The sequence below is a fragment of the Chenopodium quinoa genome, unplaced genomic scaffold (genome assembly GCF_001683475.1).
Source record: "Chenopodium quinoa cultivar QQ74 unplaced genomic scaffold, ASM168347v1, whole genome shotgun sequence".
Lineage (NCBI taxonomy): Eukaryota > Viridiplantae > Streptophyta > Magnoliopsida > Caryophyllales > Amaranthaceae > Chenopodium > Chenopodium quinoa.
The window spans coordinates 7335341-7353116 of NW_018743331.1; the positions used below are offsets into that span (position 1 = coordinate 7335341).

At 35.3% G+C, this 17776-nt stretch overlaps 1 protein-coding gene and 1 long non-coding RNA gene across 9 annotated transcripts; one reads left to right on the forward strand and one right to left on the reverse strand.

The window, feature by feature from the left end:
* Positions 1 to 561: 561 nt before the first annotated feature.
* On the forward strand, positions 562 to 12975 carry LOC110737862. Of its 7 annotated transcripts, none has more exons than XR_002514488.1 (5): positions 562 to 1723; positions 2710 to 3119; positions 7039 to 7306; positions 7409 to 7712; positions 10736 to 11175. XR_002514488.1 is itself a non-coding variant. In XM_021918211.1 (5 exons), the coding sequence occupies exon 1, from the start codon at positions 3584 to 3586 to the stop codon at positions 5015 to 5017; it is 1434 nt and encodes a 477-aa protein (XP_021773903.1). In that variant the 5' UTR covers positions 3126 to 3583; the 3' UTR covers positions 5018 to 6114; positions 6215 to 6798; positions 7039 to 7306; positions 7409 to 7712; positions 10736 to 11175. The 7 variants fall into 7 exon arrangements, 4 of the variants coding, with proteins under 4 accessions (XP_021773903.1, XP_021773902.1, XP_021773901.1 ...); XR_002514489.1 differs by having other exon boundaries at positions 3005 to 3119; XM_021918211.1 differs by lacking the exons at positions 562 to 1723; positions 2710 to 3119 and adding exons at positions 3126 to 6114; positions 6215 to 6798.
* LOC110737863 lies at positions 12815 to 17177 on the reverse strand. Of its 2 annotated transcripts, none has more exons than XR_002514491.1 (6): positions 16744 to 17177; positions 16549 to 16657; positions 15717 to 15778; positions 13937 to 14035; positions 13709 to 13758; positions 12815 to 13026 (listed from the first exon to the last, which is right to left on the reverse strand). It is a non-coding gene; the product is annotated as an uncharacterized LOC110737863 (long non-coding RNA). The 2 variants fall into 2 exon arrangements; XR_002514490.1 differs by having other exon boundaries at positions 16549 to 16574; positions 16744 to 17164.
* Positions 17178 to 17776: the final 599 nt, after the last annotated feature.

A 17776-nucleotide genomic window follows, 5' to 3' on the forward strand; every position in this document is an offset into this window, starting at 1 on the left:
CACACCATGGTGCGCCTGGGCTTGGGATGAGCTAGCCTAGCCTAGCTACGGCTATGCTCGTACTTGTCGCTTGTGATTTTGCGACACTCGGTCTCGACGCCCTAGGCTCGATATCCAACGTCTGTATTCGTAAAACTCTGTCGACTCATTAAATCCTTTGGATTAATTCGTCATCTCGGATCGGTTGTTCGATTGGGTTCGACCCAAAGGGTTCAGTTAAGATTAAGCTGTAATATTAATTGTACCTTAATATTACTGATCGGAAGCGGCCTCCACCTAGGTATTTTGATCACTTGACCTTAGTGAAGAATTAATTTTGTAATAAATCTCAACCCTCTATCAGAATAATACACTTGTTGGAAGGACATCATTCCTTTCATCTTTTTCTTATTATTCATTTCCATTCCCCTCTTTATGTCTAGCCTAGGTTTTTTTCTTTTAATTCCCAGACTCTATTGTGTGAATGTGTTCTGTTTATTCACCTTTTCATCAATAAAATGAGCATTTTTCCTTTACATCTCGATAATGTCATTTTAATATATATATATATATATATATAAAATAAAAAATCAATTGTCGAACCAAACACAAGGTATACCAATGATTTGAGGCACCCTTTGCAACCCATTATTCCCTTTTTTACCATTCAAACACATATTCCATTCTTTCATTAACCACTTTGAGCCTCATCTAATGTTTGGCCTCATTTGTTCAACCCACATTCACCTAACCTTGGGATGGGAAGGTTTGTGATTTGTGTAACGTTCAATAGCAAGTTCAAAAAAGAATGGTGAAAATAAAACAATGTCTAAAGGGTAAGTGTTCCAATGTCTTTGATATGAACATGTCTCGAATTGCGTCTCTCATTGAGTACTTGGCACCGTGTCTGAGAAACATGAATTCTAAGTGAGTGATGGACCGCTTGATCCGAGATTTCTCACATTAATAAAAAAAAAATTCAAAGCAAAAAAAATAATAAATGCAAAAACATATAAAGCTTGCAAAAATTTCAAGTTCCAAAACACGATTTCACATCTTGGGGGGTTTCTCTCGAGTCTTAAGCCTTTTCACCCTTTTGTCTTCAAACCATTAGCTTAACCACATTACAACCCTTGAAAGACCTCTTTGAGGTGTATATAAACTTGTGCAAAGTTCGGCTAGAGCTACTTTCGGCCTGATTTCATACCGTTGTATTAGACTAGGCTAATCCATTGTATTACACTAGAACAAGGCTAATGCAACGGTACAAAAATAGCTAATACAACGGCTAATTTCATACCGTTGTATTAGACTAGGCTAATTCGTTGTATTACACTAGAACAAGGCTAATACAACGGTTTATACTAACCGTTGTATTAGATATAATATTCCTTTGTATTAGATGAACTAATCCAACGGATTATTCTTCTAACACAACGGATAGTGTTCCCGAATTTTTTATTTTTTTATTTTTCAGTTGGAGCTAATCCAACGGATCAGCCCCAAAAAATAAAAAAATAAAAAAAGAATAAGACCTAATTCAATGGATGAGTAAAAAAAAAACCTGGAAATGCTGAAATATTAGAGCCAAAAATGAAATTGAAACCCCATTTCCCAAACTTCTCATTCTTCCTTCGTTTTCCTCCCTCGCCACTGCTCCTTCCTTCGTTCTCCTCCCTCGCCGCCGCTGCTTCGTTCTCCTTCCTCGCCATTTCGTTCTGCTGTGCTCGAATCTCTATCTAGGGTAGGTATACCTTGAATTTTCGTATACCAATTATGGATTTGTTGATTTTGTTTTGTATTTATTTTTAGTTTGAACCTTGCATGTGGCTGATCGCTCGGATTTAGATTTGTTGATTTTTTCGAATGTTGCATGTGGCTGATTGCTTGCTTGAGGGTGGTTTTTCTATTTATGAACCCTAATTTTTTTTTGGGGTTTATTTGGGAATACTTGACATACCTGTTGAAGTTAGCTGCTCGAATCTTTGGTTCTTCTTTTCTTCTCCTGCTAAACGTCTTGTTCTTATTGTTGGTACTCTACTCTTTAATTTTTTTTTCATCTATTTTGTTGATTTTTGTTCCATTTGTCAGAAATTATAATCTGGGTTTGCATTGTTTTTAATTTTGAAGTGGATTTTCTCATCAAATTTGCTGTTTTTGACTAATTAGTAGCGTGAAATATGATCTGGGTATTGCTATGGCTATGAGCTGACATGGATGGGTTCATAGGCGTTGGGTGGGGTTGGCCAGTGTGGAGGCTGAATTCTCTAAGTTTTCTTCTCGAATTCCTCATCTTTTTCTTAATTTCATCTTTAATGTTTGATTTCTGCATTTTGTTGTGAAATTTTAGTTGATTTTTTTATAGAATTTTGTAGTGTTTTTGAATTTTTCTGTGTTAATTAATCTGAAGAATCATGCTATGAAGAATTAGTTGAATGTAATAATCAAGGATTGACTTAGCTTGCTCCTTTGGCACCTAATATTTTCATGCTGAGAATTATGGAGTCTTTGAGATGAAGTTTCTGAGCTGTCAAATTAATGTTTAGAACCTATTCTTGACCCTTGATTTAATGAAAGAAGCTTAAGGTCACTCTTTGGATCAGTCAAGTCGATGATTATTATTCTTATTTATTATGTTCCTTGTCTTCCTTTCTTAGTATATTTTTCACAATGATTTTTGTTTTATTTGAGCCCAAAATGCTATTGATACAGCCTTTTTCTGTCCAACAGGCTAATTCAAAATGTAATTCACCAAACATGTGAACTAACATATCGAATTGTGAAATAACTGAAAAGGCTCTTAGGCAAATAGAAGATATTGGAACATTGAGTGAGTAACATAGACTTGTAAATTTTTTCTTGTATATCGTTGTTGGCTCTATTTGCCAATCAGCAAAGAAAGTCATTTGTATGAAGCTGTAATTTACTGGCCTAATTTGGCAAACTAAAATATTATTGTTTTGGTTAATTAGTAAATAAACTTTAACTTTTAGTGTACTATTTATGATTAGTTTGTGTTGAATAGCTACTGGTGCAGAACCCATTTTGATAGTCTGAAATAGGTGCTTCATAAAAGAAGTGTTAAAGAAGCAGAACTTTTTAGCAATCAAGATTCCTCACAACTCTCTTGAATTGGCCTGGTAAGTGTTCACTCTTTCATTTCAACCTTTTCAAATTTGTAATCATGATCAAGATAATAGGCATTTCTTGGAAAAGGGGGTACATTGCTATAAAATTGATCAAAATATGATTTTTAACCATTTTTATTTCATTCTCACGTCTTTATCCAGGGATAATGGTTATGTTCTTTTGCTTCATGTTTTTGGAATTAGCTGAGAAGTATGGACTTTAAAAATTGAATTAATTGGTTTGAATATAAATCTATAGAATTCTATTGCTGTCATTAGTAGAAGATTAGAACATGGTTCTTTATATCTATCTTGGATAGTAAATAAGACATTGAACTCTTTTTATTGCTTTATTATGATAAAAAGGAGATAGATCTGAATCAAGCAGTAATCCTGTATTAAGAAACTGGTTTCATATGTAGTGCATATCCTTTGGTACCTATTTACTCTGTTAATTTCTATTTTTACCCTAAGGAATGGAAGGTGGAACTAAGAATTGGTGGATGTTTTCCAAATGGAGTGATGAATATGAACAAGGAGTCGACGAATATGTCAAAAGGGCTTTTTCTATTAAGTCTCAAGGAAATCAAATCTGTTGTCCCTGTCAAATTTGTCATTATCGTTTTTGGCTGTGTGAAGGTGTGGTAAGAGACCATCTAATTTGTAATGGTTTTGTTCCAAGATCGGATAAGTTATCAGACTTAGGGTTCAATATCCAAAGAGAAGAAACTATTTTGGATAATGATGAAGGGTCAATCCCAAATGACTCTAGCGATGACGTAGTGAGGTTGTTGCATGATGCACGTGATGCTTTTAGAGAGGGGCCAAATGATGAGGCAAAAAAGTTTTTGAGGTTAGTTGAAGAAGGGCAAGAAGAATTGTATCCTGGTTCCAAATATCACTTAAAAATTTCCTTCATGATTCGACTTTTTATTTTGAAGTGTGATCATAATCTCACCAATGCCGCATTTGGAGATATATTGGAGCTTATAAGGGAGGTGTTGCCTAATGCAAAGTTGCCAACTTCTTTCAATGAAGCGAAAAGTGTTTTGAAAGTGTTGGGGTTGGATTATACAAAGATTGATGCATGTCCAAACGATTGCATAATATATTGGGAAGAGCATGAAAATGCAACAAGCTGCCATGTTTGTAAAACACGAAGATGGAAATCAAAGGACAAAGAGGATGACATAGAAAATGGTAAAGGAAAGACCTATAGGATTCCTCAAAAGATTCTTAGGTACTTTCCGATAAAGAAAAATCTTCAACGACTATTTATGTGTCAAGAGACGGTGAGATACATGACTTGGCATGCGAATGATCATCTTTTACACCATCCAGCTGACGGTCAAGCTTGGAGGGAATTTGATTCCTTGTACAAAGAGTTTTCTGATGACCCGCGCAATGTGAGGCTAGGACTAGCCACAGATGGCTTCAACCCGTTCAACTCAATGAGTATTGTACATTGTACTTGGCCAGTTATGTTGATCAATTACAACTTGCCTCCTTGGATGATTATGAAGCCTGAGTATTTGATGTTAGCACTACTAATTCTGGGTCCTTCTTCCCCAGGCAATGACCTTGACATATATTTGCAACCACTAATGAAGGACTTGAAGGATTTGTGGGAGTTCGGACTGGAAACTTATGATGCTTCGAGTAACCAGAGGTTTCACATGCATGTAGCATTGATGACTATTGTGAGTGATTTTCCTGCTTACGGGATGTTATCTGGCTGGAGCACAAAAGGATACTTGGCGTGCCCTGAGTGTCATTATGAATTAGATTCTGAGTGGTTGCCTTATAGTGGTAAGAATGTGTATAGGGCAAATTGTAAATTTTTACCTCCATTTCACCCTTGGCGTCGTGATAAGAGGAATTTTGATGGGAAAGTTGAGGAAAGACATTAACCTACTCCATTGAATGAAATTGATGTAGCTAATCTGTTGCGTGATTTTCCAAATGAATTTGGAAATAAGAAAAAGAAACCAAGACATGTTGTTGATGATCTGAATCCGTGGAAAAAGAGGTGTCATTTTCTTCGAGTTACCATATTGGAAGCATTGTCTTAATCGTCACAACCTCGATGTAATGCATATTGAGAAAATGTGTTTGATAGTGTCATTGGGACATTGTTAGACATTTCTTAAAGGACCAAGGATCATGTGAGTGCTCGTCGAGATTTGGTAGAGCTTAATTTGATGCTGGAGCTTCAATTAAGAGAATTGGAAGATGGTGGCGAAGAATTTCCAAGATCCCGCTTTTGGATGTCATTGGAGCAAAAACGTAAGTTCTGCCAAGTCTTCAAAAATGCCAAACTTCCTTAAGGCTATGCTTCTAACATTGGTCGATGTGTACAAGTTGGGGAAAGGAAAATTGCAGGCTACAAAAGCCACGATGCATATTTTATGATGAATTATTTGCTCCCAATTGCAGTGAAGACAACATTATCCAAAGATGTTGTTACTCCTTTGATTAGGCTTTGTGCTTTTTTAAAAAGTATATGGAGTAAAACTGTTGATCCTCAACATCTTGGAAAATTGCAATCTGAGATAGTTGAAACATTATGCCTACTTGAGAGGGTTTTTCCACCTGCCTTTTTTGATATAATGGTACATCTACCTCTACACTTGGTGGGCCAAATTAAGTTGGGTGGACCTGTAAGTTCAAGGTGTATGTATGGGATTGAGAGGTATCTTCATGGACTGAAGCAAGATGTTCGAAATAAAGCTCGTCCAGAAGGCTCAATGGCAGAAGGATATCTAGCCAAAGAATGTGTTGCCTTTGTAGCTAGATTTTTGAAAGGATCAAACTCGGCCACACCTTAGGTTAATGCTTGTAGTACATCACAATCATTTCTTCCTAAGGTAGGACGTCCAATAAAAGGGAAAGGAAGGACATCAAAGAAAAAAGACCGTGAACACATACTTGATCACAATCAATGGGTACAAGCGCATTGTTATGTCTTGTTCAATTGTGACTGCGAGGAAGTTGAGAAATATATAAGGTTAGATTACCAACCAAAATGTAGTTTCTTTTCTTTTTCTCTTGGTTTTCAATGTGTTTTATTTGTAGTGTTAATAAAGTAATCTTTTTATATTTCATAGTGAGCATAAGGAATTTGTAAGCTCTAGAGGAAAAAGGAAATGGAAAAGCGTTCAAGATCACAGCAAGGATTTTGTGGATTGGTTTAGGGAGAAAGTTGATTTCATTGTTGAAGAGGGTCAAGACATCATCCCTAACAATATCATATGGTTATCAAAAGGGCCTTCTTACATTGCTAAAAAGTATACAGGGTACTCAGTCAATGGTTATAGGATCCATACCATGAAGCGCGATGCTAATTGTGTAACTCAAAATAGTGGAGTCACTCTAACGGCCATGACACATAGCTTTGCGAGTTCCAAAGATCAAAATCCTATTGAGGCTAATGTCAATTATTATGGTTCAATAACAGACACCATTTCAATATCTTACCATGACTACTTTTGTGTCGTCTTATTTAAGTGTGTGTGGTTTCACTCTGAAAAAGATGATGATGAGCTTGTAATGATTAATATGTGTAAGACGATTTCTAAAGAAGAACCATTTATCTTGGCATCTCAAGCACATCAAGTGTTTTATGTTGAAGATCTTAATAGAGATGGTTGGCATTATGCTGTTCAAATCCCTCCTAGAGAGCTTTCTGATGGTTTTTTCCCTAACAATTTATATTACATATATTGCATTGCTTTCCATATTATATTATATTATGTTATATTATATTATATTATATTATATTATATTATATTATATTATATTATATTATATTATATTATATTATATTATATTATATTATATTATATTATATTATATTATATTATATTGCATTGTTTTTCATATTATTATCTTTTATGGTTTGTAAACATGTTCTCATTGAATGGCTTTGCAGATGAAGGGGAGTAAAGCAAAAGCTTCTGATTCCCAAAGTCAGCTTCCAGACTATGAGTTACAAAGGCTCCAAAAATTGAAGTATAATGATGAAAGAATGTCAGCCCAAGGATCGGGATCCTTGGCGAATAAGATACTACAACAAAAAACACGCGACATACTTTGTTCGAGTGTGAGGCAGACAGAAAGATCCATATGATGGCTCCTCAGGAGACTCTGATATGGAACATGATACTCTTGGTATTGGAAAAAGACAAGTATGTGAAAAGGTATCTTAGGTAACTTGAATTTGTTGCTTTGTATATATATGTATTACTTATATATATTACTTGTTTGATTTATGCATTACTTGTTTCACTTTTGTTTTATAGGTCTCTTCTCAACAACATCCAGTTCCCACATGGGAAATTCAAAGGAAGCAGCAAGAACAGCAATTGGGGTCAACAAAGGCACATGTGAAGAAAAGAGCGTTCTGTTCTCCTGGCTCAATGTCAGCGTACCTCGAGTTTTGAAAATGACAAAAAGATGAAGCGCTGATGATGAGCAGTGAGATGCCTGAACAAGGGCAAAATTATGATGATGAGCAGTTAAATGAGACCGCTGATGCTCTTCAGGAAGATTGTGAGGGCAATGAAGCAGCGGACCGAGCAGTTGTAGCACAGTTTGGAATGGAAGGTATGTTTTGATCATGATATTCTTGTTATATACATACATACATATATGTACTTCATGTACAAGAACAAAGATAGGAGCTAACAAAGCAAAGAAGAGGATTTTGCTTCTCAAATTGGTGTAGCATGAGACTAATTAGCTTTCAGGTATTTAAAAAAAGAAAAGAAAAAAGAGTCTAATACAACGGTATCAAAAGAAAAAAAAGGGGGGCTAATACAATGGATTAAAAAAAATGGATCTAATCCAACGGATTCCTCAATCCGTTGGATTAGGTCCAACTATTCCCAAAAACAAAAAAAGGGAACCTAATCCAACGGATTGCTCAATTCGTTGAATTAGGTCACTTTTGTCGTTGTATTAGACCTAATCCAACCCCAGCAAATGTGACGGTTGCTAGCCGTTGTATTAGGTCTAATACAACAGATTTTGACACCTAATACAATGGAAAAAGCCGTTGTATTAACTCTTAAATGTAGTAGTGTTCCTAACGAATACGTAGGCAACCTCACATCGAGGTGCGGCCACATTCATATTCATATCCATGCATGATCGAGTCAAAGAATATCCAATGCTTATCCCTATCCATTTAGAGCTAGACTTGGGGGCTTGAACCCACATCACTTAGCCTACCCAACCTAAACAGTCACCATCTCGAATCTTTTCACATCTCTTTCCATCACCATAACCTTTTTAGCCTCACCTTAGTATCACTTTCACACACTTCATTCACATATTCAAGGCCATATCCTTCTTCCCTTAGAACCCCTTATCATGAAATCTTGTTCCCACACATGCATGTGTAGGGAATATTTCAAACATCAACTTTGAGCCCCACTATGATCATGCAGTTAAGCATGGTGGCGTCCAAAGGGAAGAAAGCTAGAGATAAAAGAGTCGCCAACAAGTTTTAAGAACTTGTAAATCGTTCACGGTTGTGAAGGTACACCCCATTCACGATCACGGAGATCGCTAACTCCATAGTTGTCCGGAACCATGACTGAATATTCGGGGATGTTGGTATGAATCCAACCTAAAGGAGATTGAACCCACCCTACATCAACCTCTACTTAATTCTTATGATATTCATGTGCGCTTTCCGATCAACATACATCCAACAAGTTAGCCCTAAGCCTGTTTTAATCTATGTTGGTTGATTATTAATGCACAATCTATTATTGGTGATCACTTGAATAAAATCATATTAAGCCTTAATCAAATTATTAATTATCTAATAAGGCGTGATTTCAAGTACAAATTCCTTTTAAACCTGCAAGAAAGGGCGTGATCAAACAATACCAATAATCATTAATAATCAAGCAACACAACAATCTCATAATAATCAAATCATCATAATATCATCAATAGTTCAATTTGCAAGATCCTAGGCATGATACTAAATAGATTAATAACAAATCCTAGCATGTCACTAACAATAAAGATCAAAGCTTTAGCTTAAACATGATACTAGAAATCATAAAAGCATCCTAACATGATACTAGGAATTAAAATAATATTTTAAGCATGATTTCTATATCAAAAGCGAGGAATAAGGATAGTAGATCGACTCACTTTGATGCCTCGTATCTCTTTCTATTAAAATAATACACATGTTAGTAACCTGAAGAAAGATTAACTCAAATAAATCAAACAAGAATTGAAATATAGATTTGGGACCAAACCCTTAAAACTATCAACCTTTCACGTCGAGGTTGAAGGCAACTACAAGATTAGCTTGAAGTATTCAAGGCTCGTGAAGGAGGTATGGTGTGTGATACCAAGAAGGTGTTAGGATGTGCTTAGGCTAGGCTAGAAAGAAAGAGAGAGAGAAAAGCTTTTAGCTTAGAGAGAGAATTAGATGATGATTGTTGGTGATCAAGCTTGTTGATGATTGAAAATGGGGTGAAACGACCTTTATTTATAGGGAAAAACGAGGGTCGAAAGATCTGAAAAGAGTCAGAAACCGACTTGGAGTAAAACGGGCGCTATCGCTCAGCGATATTTCTGTCGCTCAGAGACATATTTAGAAGATAGAATCCGTACGGAATTCGAATTCCAGTCAAATTGGGTTAATCGAATATCTGTACGTATTCTAATTTTATCATAATTAAAATCATTGAAAAACAAGTGTTTTATCCGATGTAAAATTCTTAAGTCTTTATCTTTTCAAAAATAGGATAAATTAGATCCTTTTAAAGGATTCCAGAAGCTAATAATAAATCCTAAGGTATTTAGGATTAAAAACAACCTTCTAGAGGATTCTAGACACTCATAATAATTCCTAATTGGTTTAGAAATTATGTTAAGGTTAATGGACCCTCCACATGGTCATTGGGTCGTAGGTAAGGCTCGGTTTGGACTTGGTTTAGTATTTTGGCCATAACTTCTTCGTTATAACTTGCATTTGGCCTTATAATATATAGTTAGAGAGCTATTTTCAAGCCCCATCCAACTGCACAATAATTGGACTAGGATTATGGACCAAAATATTCTGGTTTTAACGACACTACAAGAAAATGGCCGGATTCCGACGAACATCTTCCGACGGACATGATATTCCGTCGGAAATCCTGTATATTCCGAGGGATTTCCTACGGAATAAAAATCTGCTGGAATTTATGGGCTTTCCGACGAAATATTCCATCGGAATATTAGTTTTCCGGCGGAAATAAAATCCGTCGGAAATTTTCGACGGATTATTCCGTCGTAACAAAAAAAATTTGACGGAATTAAAATCTGTCGGAAATTTCATTATTCTGACGGAATATTCCGTCGGAATGTGATTTAATAAAAAAAAAATCAAACCCTAAAAAACCCAGATTCCCCCCTCCCCTTTTATTTCTCATTTCTCTCTCCTCTCCTCTTGTCTCCGCCTCTCTGCGCCTTCTCTGTCCTCTCTTCTCCTTCTTCTTTTCCGTTTCTCTTTCCTTTCTCCATCACCTTTCTCCTTCTTTTCTTTCCTTTCTCCTTCTTCTCATTTCTCTCTCCTCTCTTCTTCTAACTCCGCCTCATGTCTCCCTCCCTCACAGAAAATTCTCGCAAATTCTGGGAAGCAAAACCACTTTGAAGATTTTTGAAGAACTTGAAGAACTTTTTGAAGAACAAAATAGCATCCGGGGTTTCACTGGAATTTGAAGATCTTTTTTTGTAAATTTTTTGGTTTTTTTTTTTCAGATTTTGATTTTAGATTTGTATATGTTTTTTTTTTTGTTTTTTTTTCGGATTTTGTTCTTCAATTTGTAGGTTAGATCTGTTTTTTTTATTTGTATATATTCAATTTTTCTGTATATTAGATTTGTTCAATTCGACGAACTCAATTTTCCTCTCCTCTCATTTTTTTATGATTTATTTCGGTTTTTTTTTTTTAATTCTGGGTGGGGGTTCGATTTTCTGGGTTTTCAAGTTCCTGGGTTTTTGATTTCTGGGCTTGTGGGTTAGGGTGTGGGTGGGTGTGGGGGTGGTGGGGGTGGGGTGGCCTGGGTGGGCGTGGTGGTGGGCGTGGTTGGGGGTGGTCTGGGTAGGCGTGGTGGTGGGAGGGGGTGGTCTGGGTGGGTACTGTTTGGTTAGGGTTAGGTGGTGCTCTGGTCTGGATGCTGGGTGGGTCGTCTGGGTGGGTGGTCTGGGTGGGTGTGTTGAGTGGTCTGGGTGGGTGTGTCGGGTGAGGTGGTAGGTGGGTGGGTCTGCTTAGGTGGGTTAAGGTGGGGAGGTGGGTTAAGGTGGTACGGGAGCTGGTGGGGCTGGTGGTGGAGGGCTTTTTTTTTTATATTTTCCCTCGAAAAAAGTCGAATTTCATACAAAGGGTATTGTGACATACTGTTTCCGAGGGAATTCCGTCGGAAGGCCGTATTCCAACGGATTTTCCGATGTTTCTTTCGTCGGAATTAAGCTGTTTTCTTGTAGTGCGATTTTATAAAGGGGACACAAAATGAACAATTTTCAAAGACAATAAATGAATGATTTTGGCTTAAAACATTTTAGGAAAGGTTAGAAATGGTCAAGGATTAGGGGAAATTCACAAGACTATTAAACTCTTCACCTAACTCAATAATCAAAGGCGTGAAAGGTACTCATCACTGGGTTTGGTTTTTAGGAGACACAATTAAGTATCTACAGAAGCCCCACTTTGACTGAGTTTGGAAAAATGCAAGTTTCAAAGTGAAAAGTCAAAGTAGATCGATAGGGACAGAGAATGATTAAGAACGTTCTGCGATTCTAAATCATTCTTTTTAACGTCGATACCTGCAAAAAAGCGTTAGTTCTACAAATAAAGGAGTTAGAAACGCATATCTCACTACTACAAATCCCGACCTTTTGAGACGCTTTTTTCCATTATTTACGACGTGGAAAAACGTCGCTAATTTTTTTCTCGACGCTTTATAAAAGCGTCGAGAAAAAGTGAGTCGAGAAATTCGCGACGCTTTTACGTGTCACAAATCTCAACGCCATTTTATGTCCCAATATTTTAGACGCTTTTTAGTGTCTTAAATATCGACGCTTATTAATGTCTTACAAAATATACTAACCGTCGAGAATTTCGGTTTTCAAGCTCCACCGCCAAATTTCTAGACGCTTTTTCCGTCTACATTGTCGACGTTGTTTTCAGTCTCAAAATCAATTGAGATGCTTTTTAATGTCCACACAGAAATAGTGGCGGGAAATTTTGAAACTGTTTAAAGTAAAATATCTTGACAACAAAAAGCGTCTAAAATTTTTTTCTACTGTTTTTTTTATATATAAATATATATGTGGTAATTACCAGAAACTCAGAACATAATAAACAGCAGAGCATGATTAGCACGTTAATCATAAAACATACAATAAGTTTTTTCAAATATATATATATATATATATATAATGTCCAAAATATCATCATTATTATTACATATATCAACTGACAACTAAATTAAAAAGTTAGATTGAAGCCTATATAAGTTAAATACTAACTATATAAAAAAAGAAGGTGCATAGTAGGCTAATTTCCATCTTTAGTAAATTTTCCTTGTTCTCCTGTTGCATTCATAACCTTCAAATATATATATATATATATATATATATATATATATATATATATATATATATATATATATATATATATATAATAAGTATAATATAATATTTAATTGTTAAAAGAAAATACAGGAGTATAATATAAAACTTAATTGCTAAAAAAATTACAGCAGACATTGCATTTCCAGTATCAGCTCGTGGATGCAGATTAATGAGCACTCTTTTGGTTTGCAGAAGGGTAGGTGCTGAGGTAATTGATAGGTGTTAGGACCTTTTGCTGGGTCGTTGTAGTTTGGGTTGTAAGGGCACATATCTGCACAACAGCAATGCACAACAACAAACAGACCACCAACAATGCACATCAACAAACAGACCAACAGCAATGCACAGCAACAAACAGACCACCAGCAATGCACAACATCACTCAACAGCAACAGCCACAACCACCAGCTACTAAGTAATTTATATTTCTGATTTGTAGATTTCACAAGATACAAATGTTTCCAGCACATTTACAGAATCAAACAATACATTCTTGATTTAATTAATTTCTTAGAATATCTTACTATGAAGCACCGTATGGACCTCGGTTTCAGACTTTCGGGCAGAATAATAGGCTTGAACTGGAGCTTCCTGAGCACTACGTTTTAAACTTAGCAGAATTTAAGACCACCAATACCCAAATCTATAGTACACTAAGTTCAAACAAAGCAAGAAAAAAGAAGAGGATAGAGACACAGCAAAAAGACAAGTTATAATTAAAAACTAAATAGTCATCAACCATATTTATCTATTCATCAGGTAAAATAATATTCTAGCAAGTAATAAATTACACACAATGAAGATATAGATACAACTTTAAAACACTTAGAATCCACTCTTGATAAAATACAAAGAATCTAATCTAACAACATTCATGCAATTAACCATTTAGTGCTATAGCTTTACTTGTTAGTCTTGTTAATGAAAATCACTGATAGTCTGAGTCTCCTTACCTCACCAGTGAACTGCACGATAGTATATTTGTTGTCAATTCCAGATGTTCCTTCAAACACATGTCAGAAATATGAGTGAATTTCTTTTCATAAGACAAAACTGCTTAAAATTCTCCCATTTGTAGAAGCATTGTCTAATAGTTAGGATTAGTGACAACAGGTCAGAAAAAACTAGTGTCACAAAATGTAAAAGATAAACAAACAGTTTAAAATATAAACTTTAAGTACCTGAACTACAGCCTTCTCACCATCAACTTCCAAAACTTGACCTCTACGAGTTGATCCGTCTCCCAAACGAATATTCACGATTTCTTGAAATTTAGGTCCCTGTCGCAAATAGGCACACAATTCATAAGAAATGTAAATTTAACAGTAAAACAAAAGTAAAATTGTTCCATCACTTAGGTTATTTTTAGCACTGTTAGTAAATACTTTACCAAGGTTTCCCCTTCTATAGCTTTTATATGGAAGATTGTAAGGAATTAAAACCACCGGCCATGTACTGTGATTTTATCCTTCTTATGTTCAGTTAGAATATAATTATGTTGAATTTTAATTGTTTTGAAGTTGAATTTTGATTAGAATGAAGTTTATTCTATTCTTTGGATCTTGATTTATCAATTTTCTTAGTTTTGGTCAAATGCTGAGTAGTACTTTTTGGTGGTATTCTTATACAGTTATACCCAATTAAAAGTTACTTGTATTAGAGTATGATATATGTTTTAGTAGGCAATTTAAAAACTATAACCTTAAATTTCATTCGACTAATTATTTTAGTTTAGCAACTTGTAATATAGTACGAGTATATTAACATTATCATGTAACATATGGTAAATTATTTACTAAATTAATTTTCAAAGGTGGTTACAGGTTAAAGTTAAGACAAAATAAAAGAGCTTCTCCATTATAGGTAGCATTATTATTGATAGGAACTTGACAATGATTTGTGTACTTGTTGACTTTTCAAAAGCTATATGTGTGAAGCATATGTGTACTTGAAAGGTTGGAAATTTTGGTGCTTTGAGAAAAAAACTAAAATAAGCTGCATTTTCAGGAAATAGTATAGAATTAGTTGGTTAACAAAAATACAAAGAGCACTTTTAAATTAGATTCAGATTTTTAAATGAGGATTTCACTTTACTCATGGATTGGTGGATTCAATTCCAAAATTGTTTTATCTCTTTAATTTTGGCACTAAGTATTAAGATAACGATTAATACAAAGAATCACAAGACAACTATGTAGATAGGATATGAAAATAACATATGGTCATGAGTTAATAATTTGCGTACTCAAAGTTTTTTCTCCGTACGTAACAACTTGACATTGGTAGACAGAGATTTTTAGTGAAAATATATACTAGCTCTGATAATTTTTAGTTGTAACAATGGGGGATTATTTGTGAGATATAAAAAATTCATTTGTAGCAACTAAAAATTAACAGAGATAGTATAATTTGTAGGGATAATGTAAACAACTTCATTTTCCCCAAAAAAAATTCTTTTATTGTCCATATGTGAATTGTCCATTAAGAAAATACTCCGTACCACCTTAAGTAGTAGAGTAATGAAGATAATCAAGGTCTAGATTAAGTTTCTTTACAAAGTACGACAAAGATAAAAAAAAGGAAAGATAATAATAAAAAAGCAAAAGCCCTAGATTAGTTTTTAGAACAGATAAAAAGTGGCATAATTTAAGGTGTAGGTCCATGTTAAAATACAAGTTGCAGAAATAAAACGTGGTAGGTCATTGTTTGATTATCTTTTACCTAATTGAAAATTCTAATGTAGTATGAAGTAAATTTAATTGCATTGCTAGATTTCCAAGAAACAATTAAAATACCAAGAATAATACACTAGACCACTCAACACATTTGTATGTAAAATTCTGTATTAAAATGAACTCCAAATAAATAACAACAGAGTGAACAGCAGTGTGCAAAAATAATAGAAGACTCTCTTTGCAATCCAATCCAATATATAGCAACACCAGAGTTCTGTAAACTTACAGGACTCTATGCTTTTCTTTCCAAATGTTTCCAGCAAGCCTTTCGTATCAAGTGGTGTATACCTGATTAAACCCATGTATATAAACTTATAATACTTTATAAATTAGATAAGTAAAAGGAAGATAGCAAAATCTGTGACAAAAGGGAGAAAATACAGAAATAGTGAGGCAGGATGTAGAACAATATTGACGCTAAACCATAATTTTTCCAATATTCACTACTACAACCAGCAGCCTGGAGTAGAACCCACAAAAGGCAAGCAGAGGATAGCAGCAAGCATCAAAGAGAAAAGGCAACACGCAGAACACCAAGAACAACAAGTAGCAACACAAATCACAAGCTGAAGGCAGCAAACAGCAGGCAGAACACCAACAACATACAACAAGCAACAGCACAAACAACAAGCAGAGGATAGTAGCAAGCATCAAAGAGAAAAAGCAGCAGGCAGAACAACAAGCAGCAGCACAAACAACAAGCAATAGGCAGCACAAACCCCTTTATTTTCATTCTAAACTATAATTTCAAATATCTTTAATCTAATTTGCGGAAGTTGTTGTCGATGAAGGGTGATAAATCAATTAAGAGTTCAAAAATTAATAAAATGAGGAAAACATTGTCTGATATTAGCAGTATTCATTCTCAACACAAATCTCCTTTCAAGAATCAGGAATTATAAAAAAAAATTCAACCCAGAAACCCCAAATAAAATTAAAATTTCACAAAATTAATACAATAAATCAACAATTCAATAAACATAATCAAGCAAAACAAATACCAATCAATAATAGAAAGTATTATATAAAAAAAAGTATCTAATTAATTAGACCATGACCTGCGTGATATATATTCTTGAATTCTCTGCGTCGGTCGTTTCGAAATCCCATTAGCAAAAAGAATTTCCATAACGTGCAATGAATAAACAAAGATTCAGCATAAGCAACCTAATTTGAGTGAATGATATATCAACCAAAACCTACAAAATTGATGCGAGATTACGGAAAATTGATGACAAGAGCGAGGAGATTACCGAAAATTGAAGATAATACTGAAGAGAGGAACGCAAAATTCAACAATTTCAAGTGATTTAGGAGATCAGATGAGATCGATCGAAGCAAAGGAAAGTTAGCTAGGGTTTCGATAATGGCGAACTAAAGGGTTTTTTTTTTTTTATTTCTTCCGTCTAACTTTTATTTTGGTATACTGTATGTCTGTATATGGGCGGTTTTTTTTTTAATTTTTTTGATTTAGCTAGCCCGCTTTTTTTTTTCTAAAATTTTTAACTCCCGGGATGGGCTGTAGTCACGTGCATTAAGGTCTGTGTATTTTGACGCTTTTATTTGTCGAGATCCAATTATGGCACTTAAAAGCGTCGAAAAACCACGGAAATTAATTTTTTGGCTAACGCTTGTTACCTAGCGTCGAGCATAAAGCGTCTAGAATGGACGGGATTTGTAGTAGTGTCTTGCACCGTCGAGTACACGCATCTTGTCAGATCCAATTTATTTTGTTTGGCAACCTCCACAGTCTTAGTGAACGCCATCGAAGATCGCCACATCTCATGCCATCTCCTCAAATCCGGTGACAACCTCCACAATCATAGCGAAAGCTGTCAAAGATCGCCCATCTCGTGCCATCTTCTCAAATCAGGTGACAACCTCCACAATCTTAGCGAAAGCCGTTGAAGATTGCCCATCTCGTGCCATCTTCTCAAATCAGGTGACAACCTCCACAATCTTAGTGAAAGCCATCGAAGACCGCCCATCTCGTACAATCTTCTCAAATCAGGTGACAACCTCCATAATCTTAGCGAAAGCCATCGTAGACCGCTACATCACGAACCGTCTTCTCAAATCAGGTGATAACCTCCACAATCTTAGCGAAATCCATCGAAGACCGCTACATCACGAACCGTCTTCTCAAATCAGGTGATAACCTCCACAATCTTAGCGAAAGCCATCGAAAACCACTGCATCACGAACCGTCTTCTTAAATCTAATGACAACCCTCTCAATCTTAAAGAAAGTCGTCGAAGACTACCTCATCTCAAGTCGCCTCCTCAA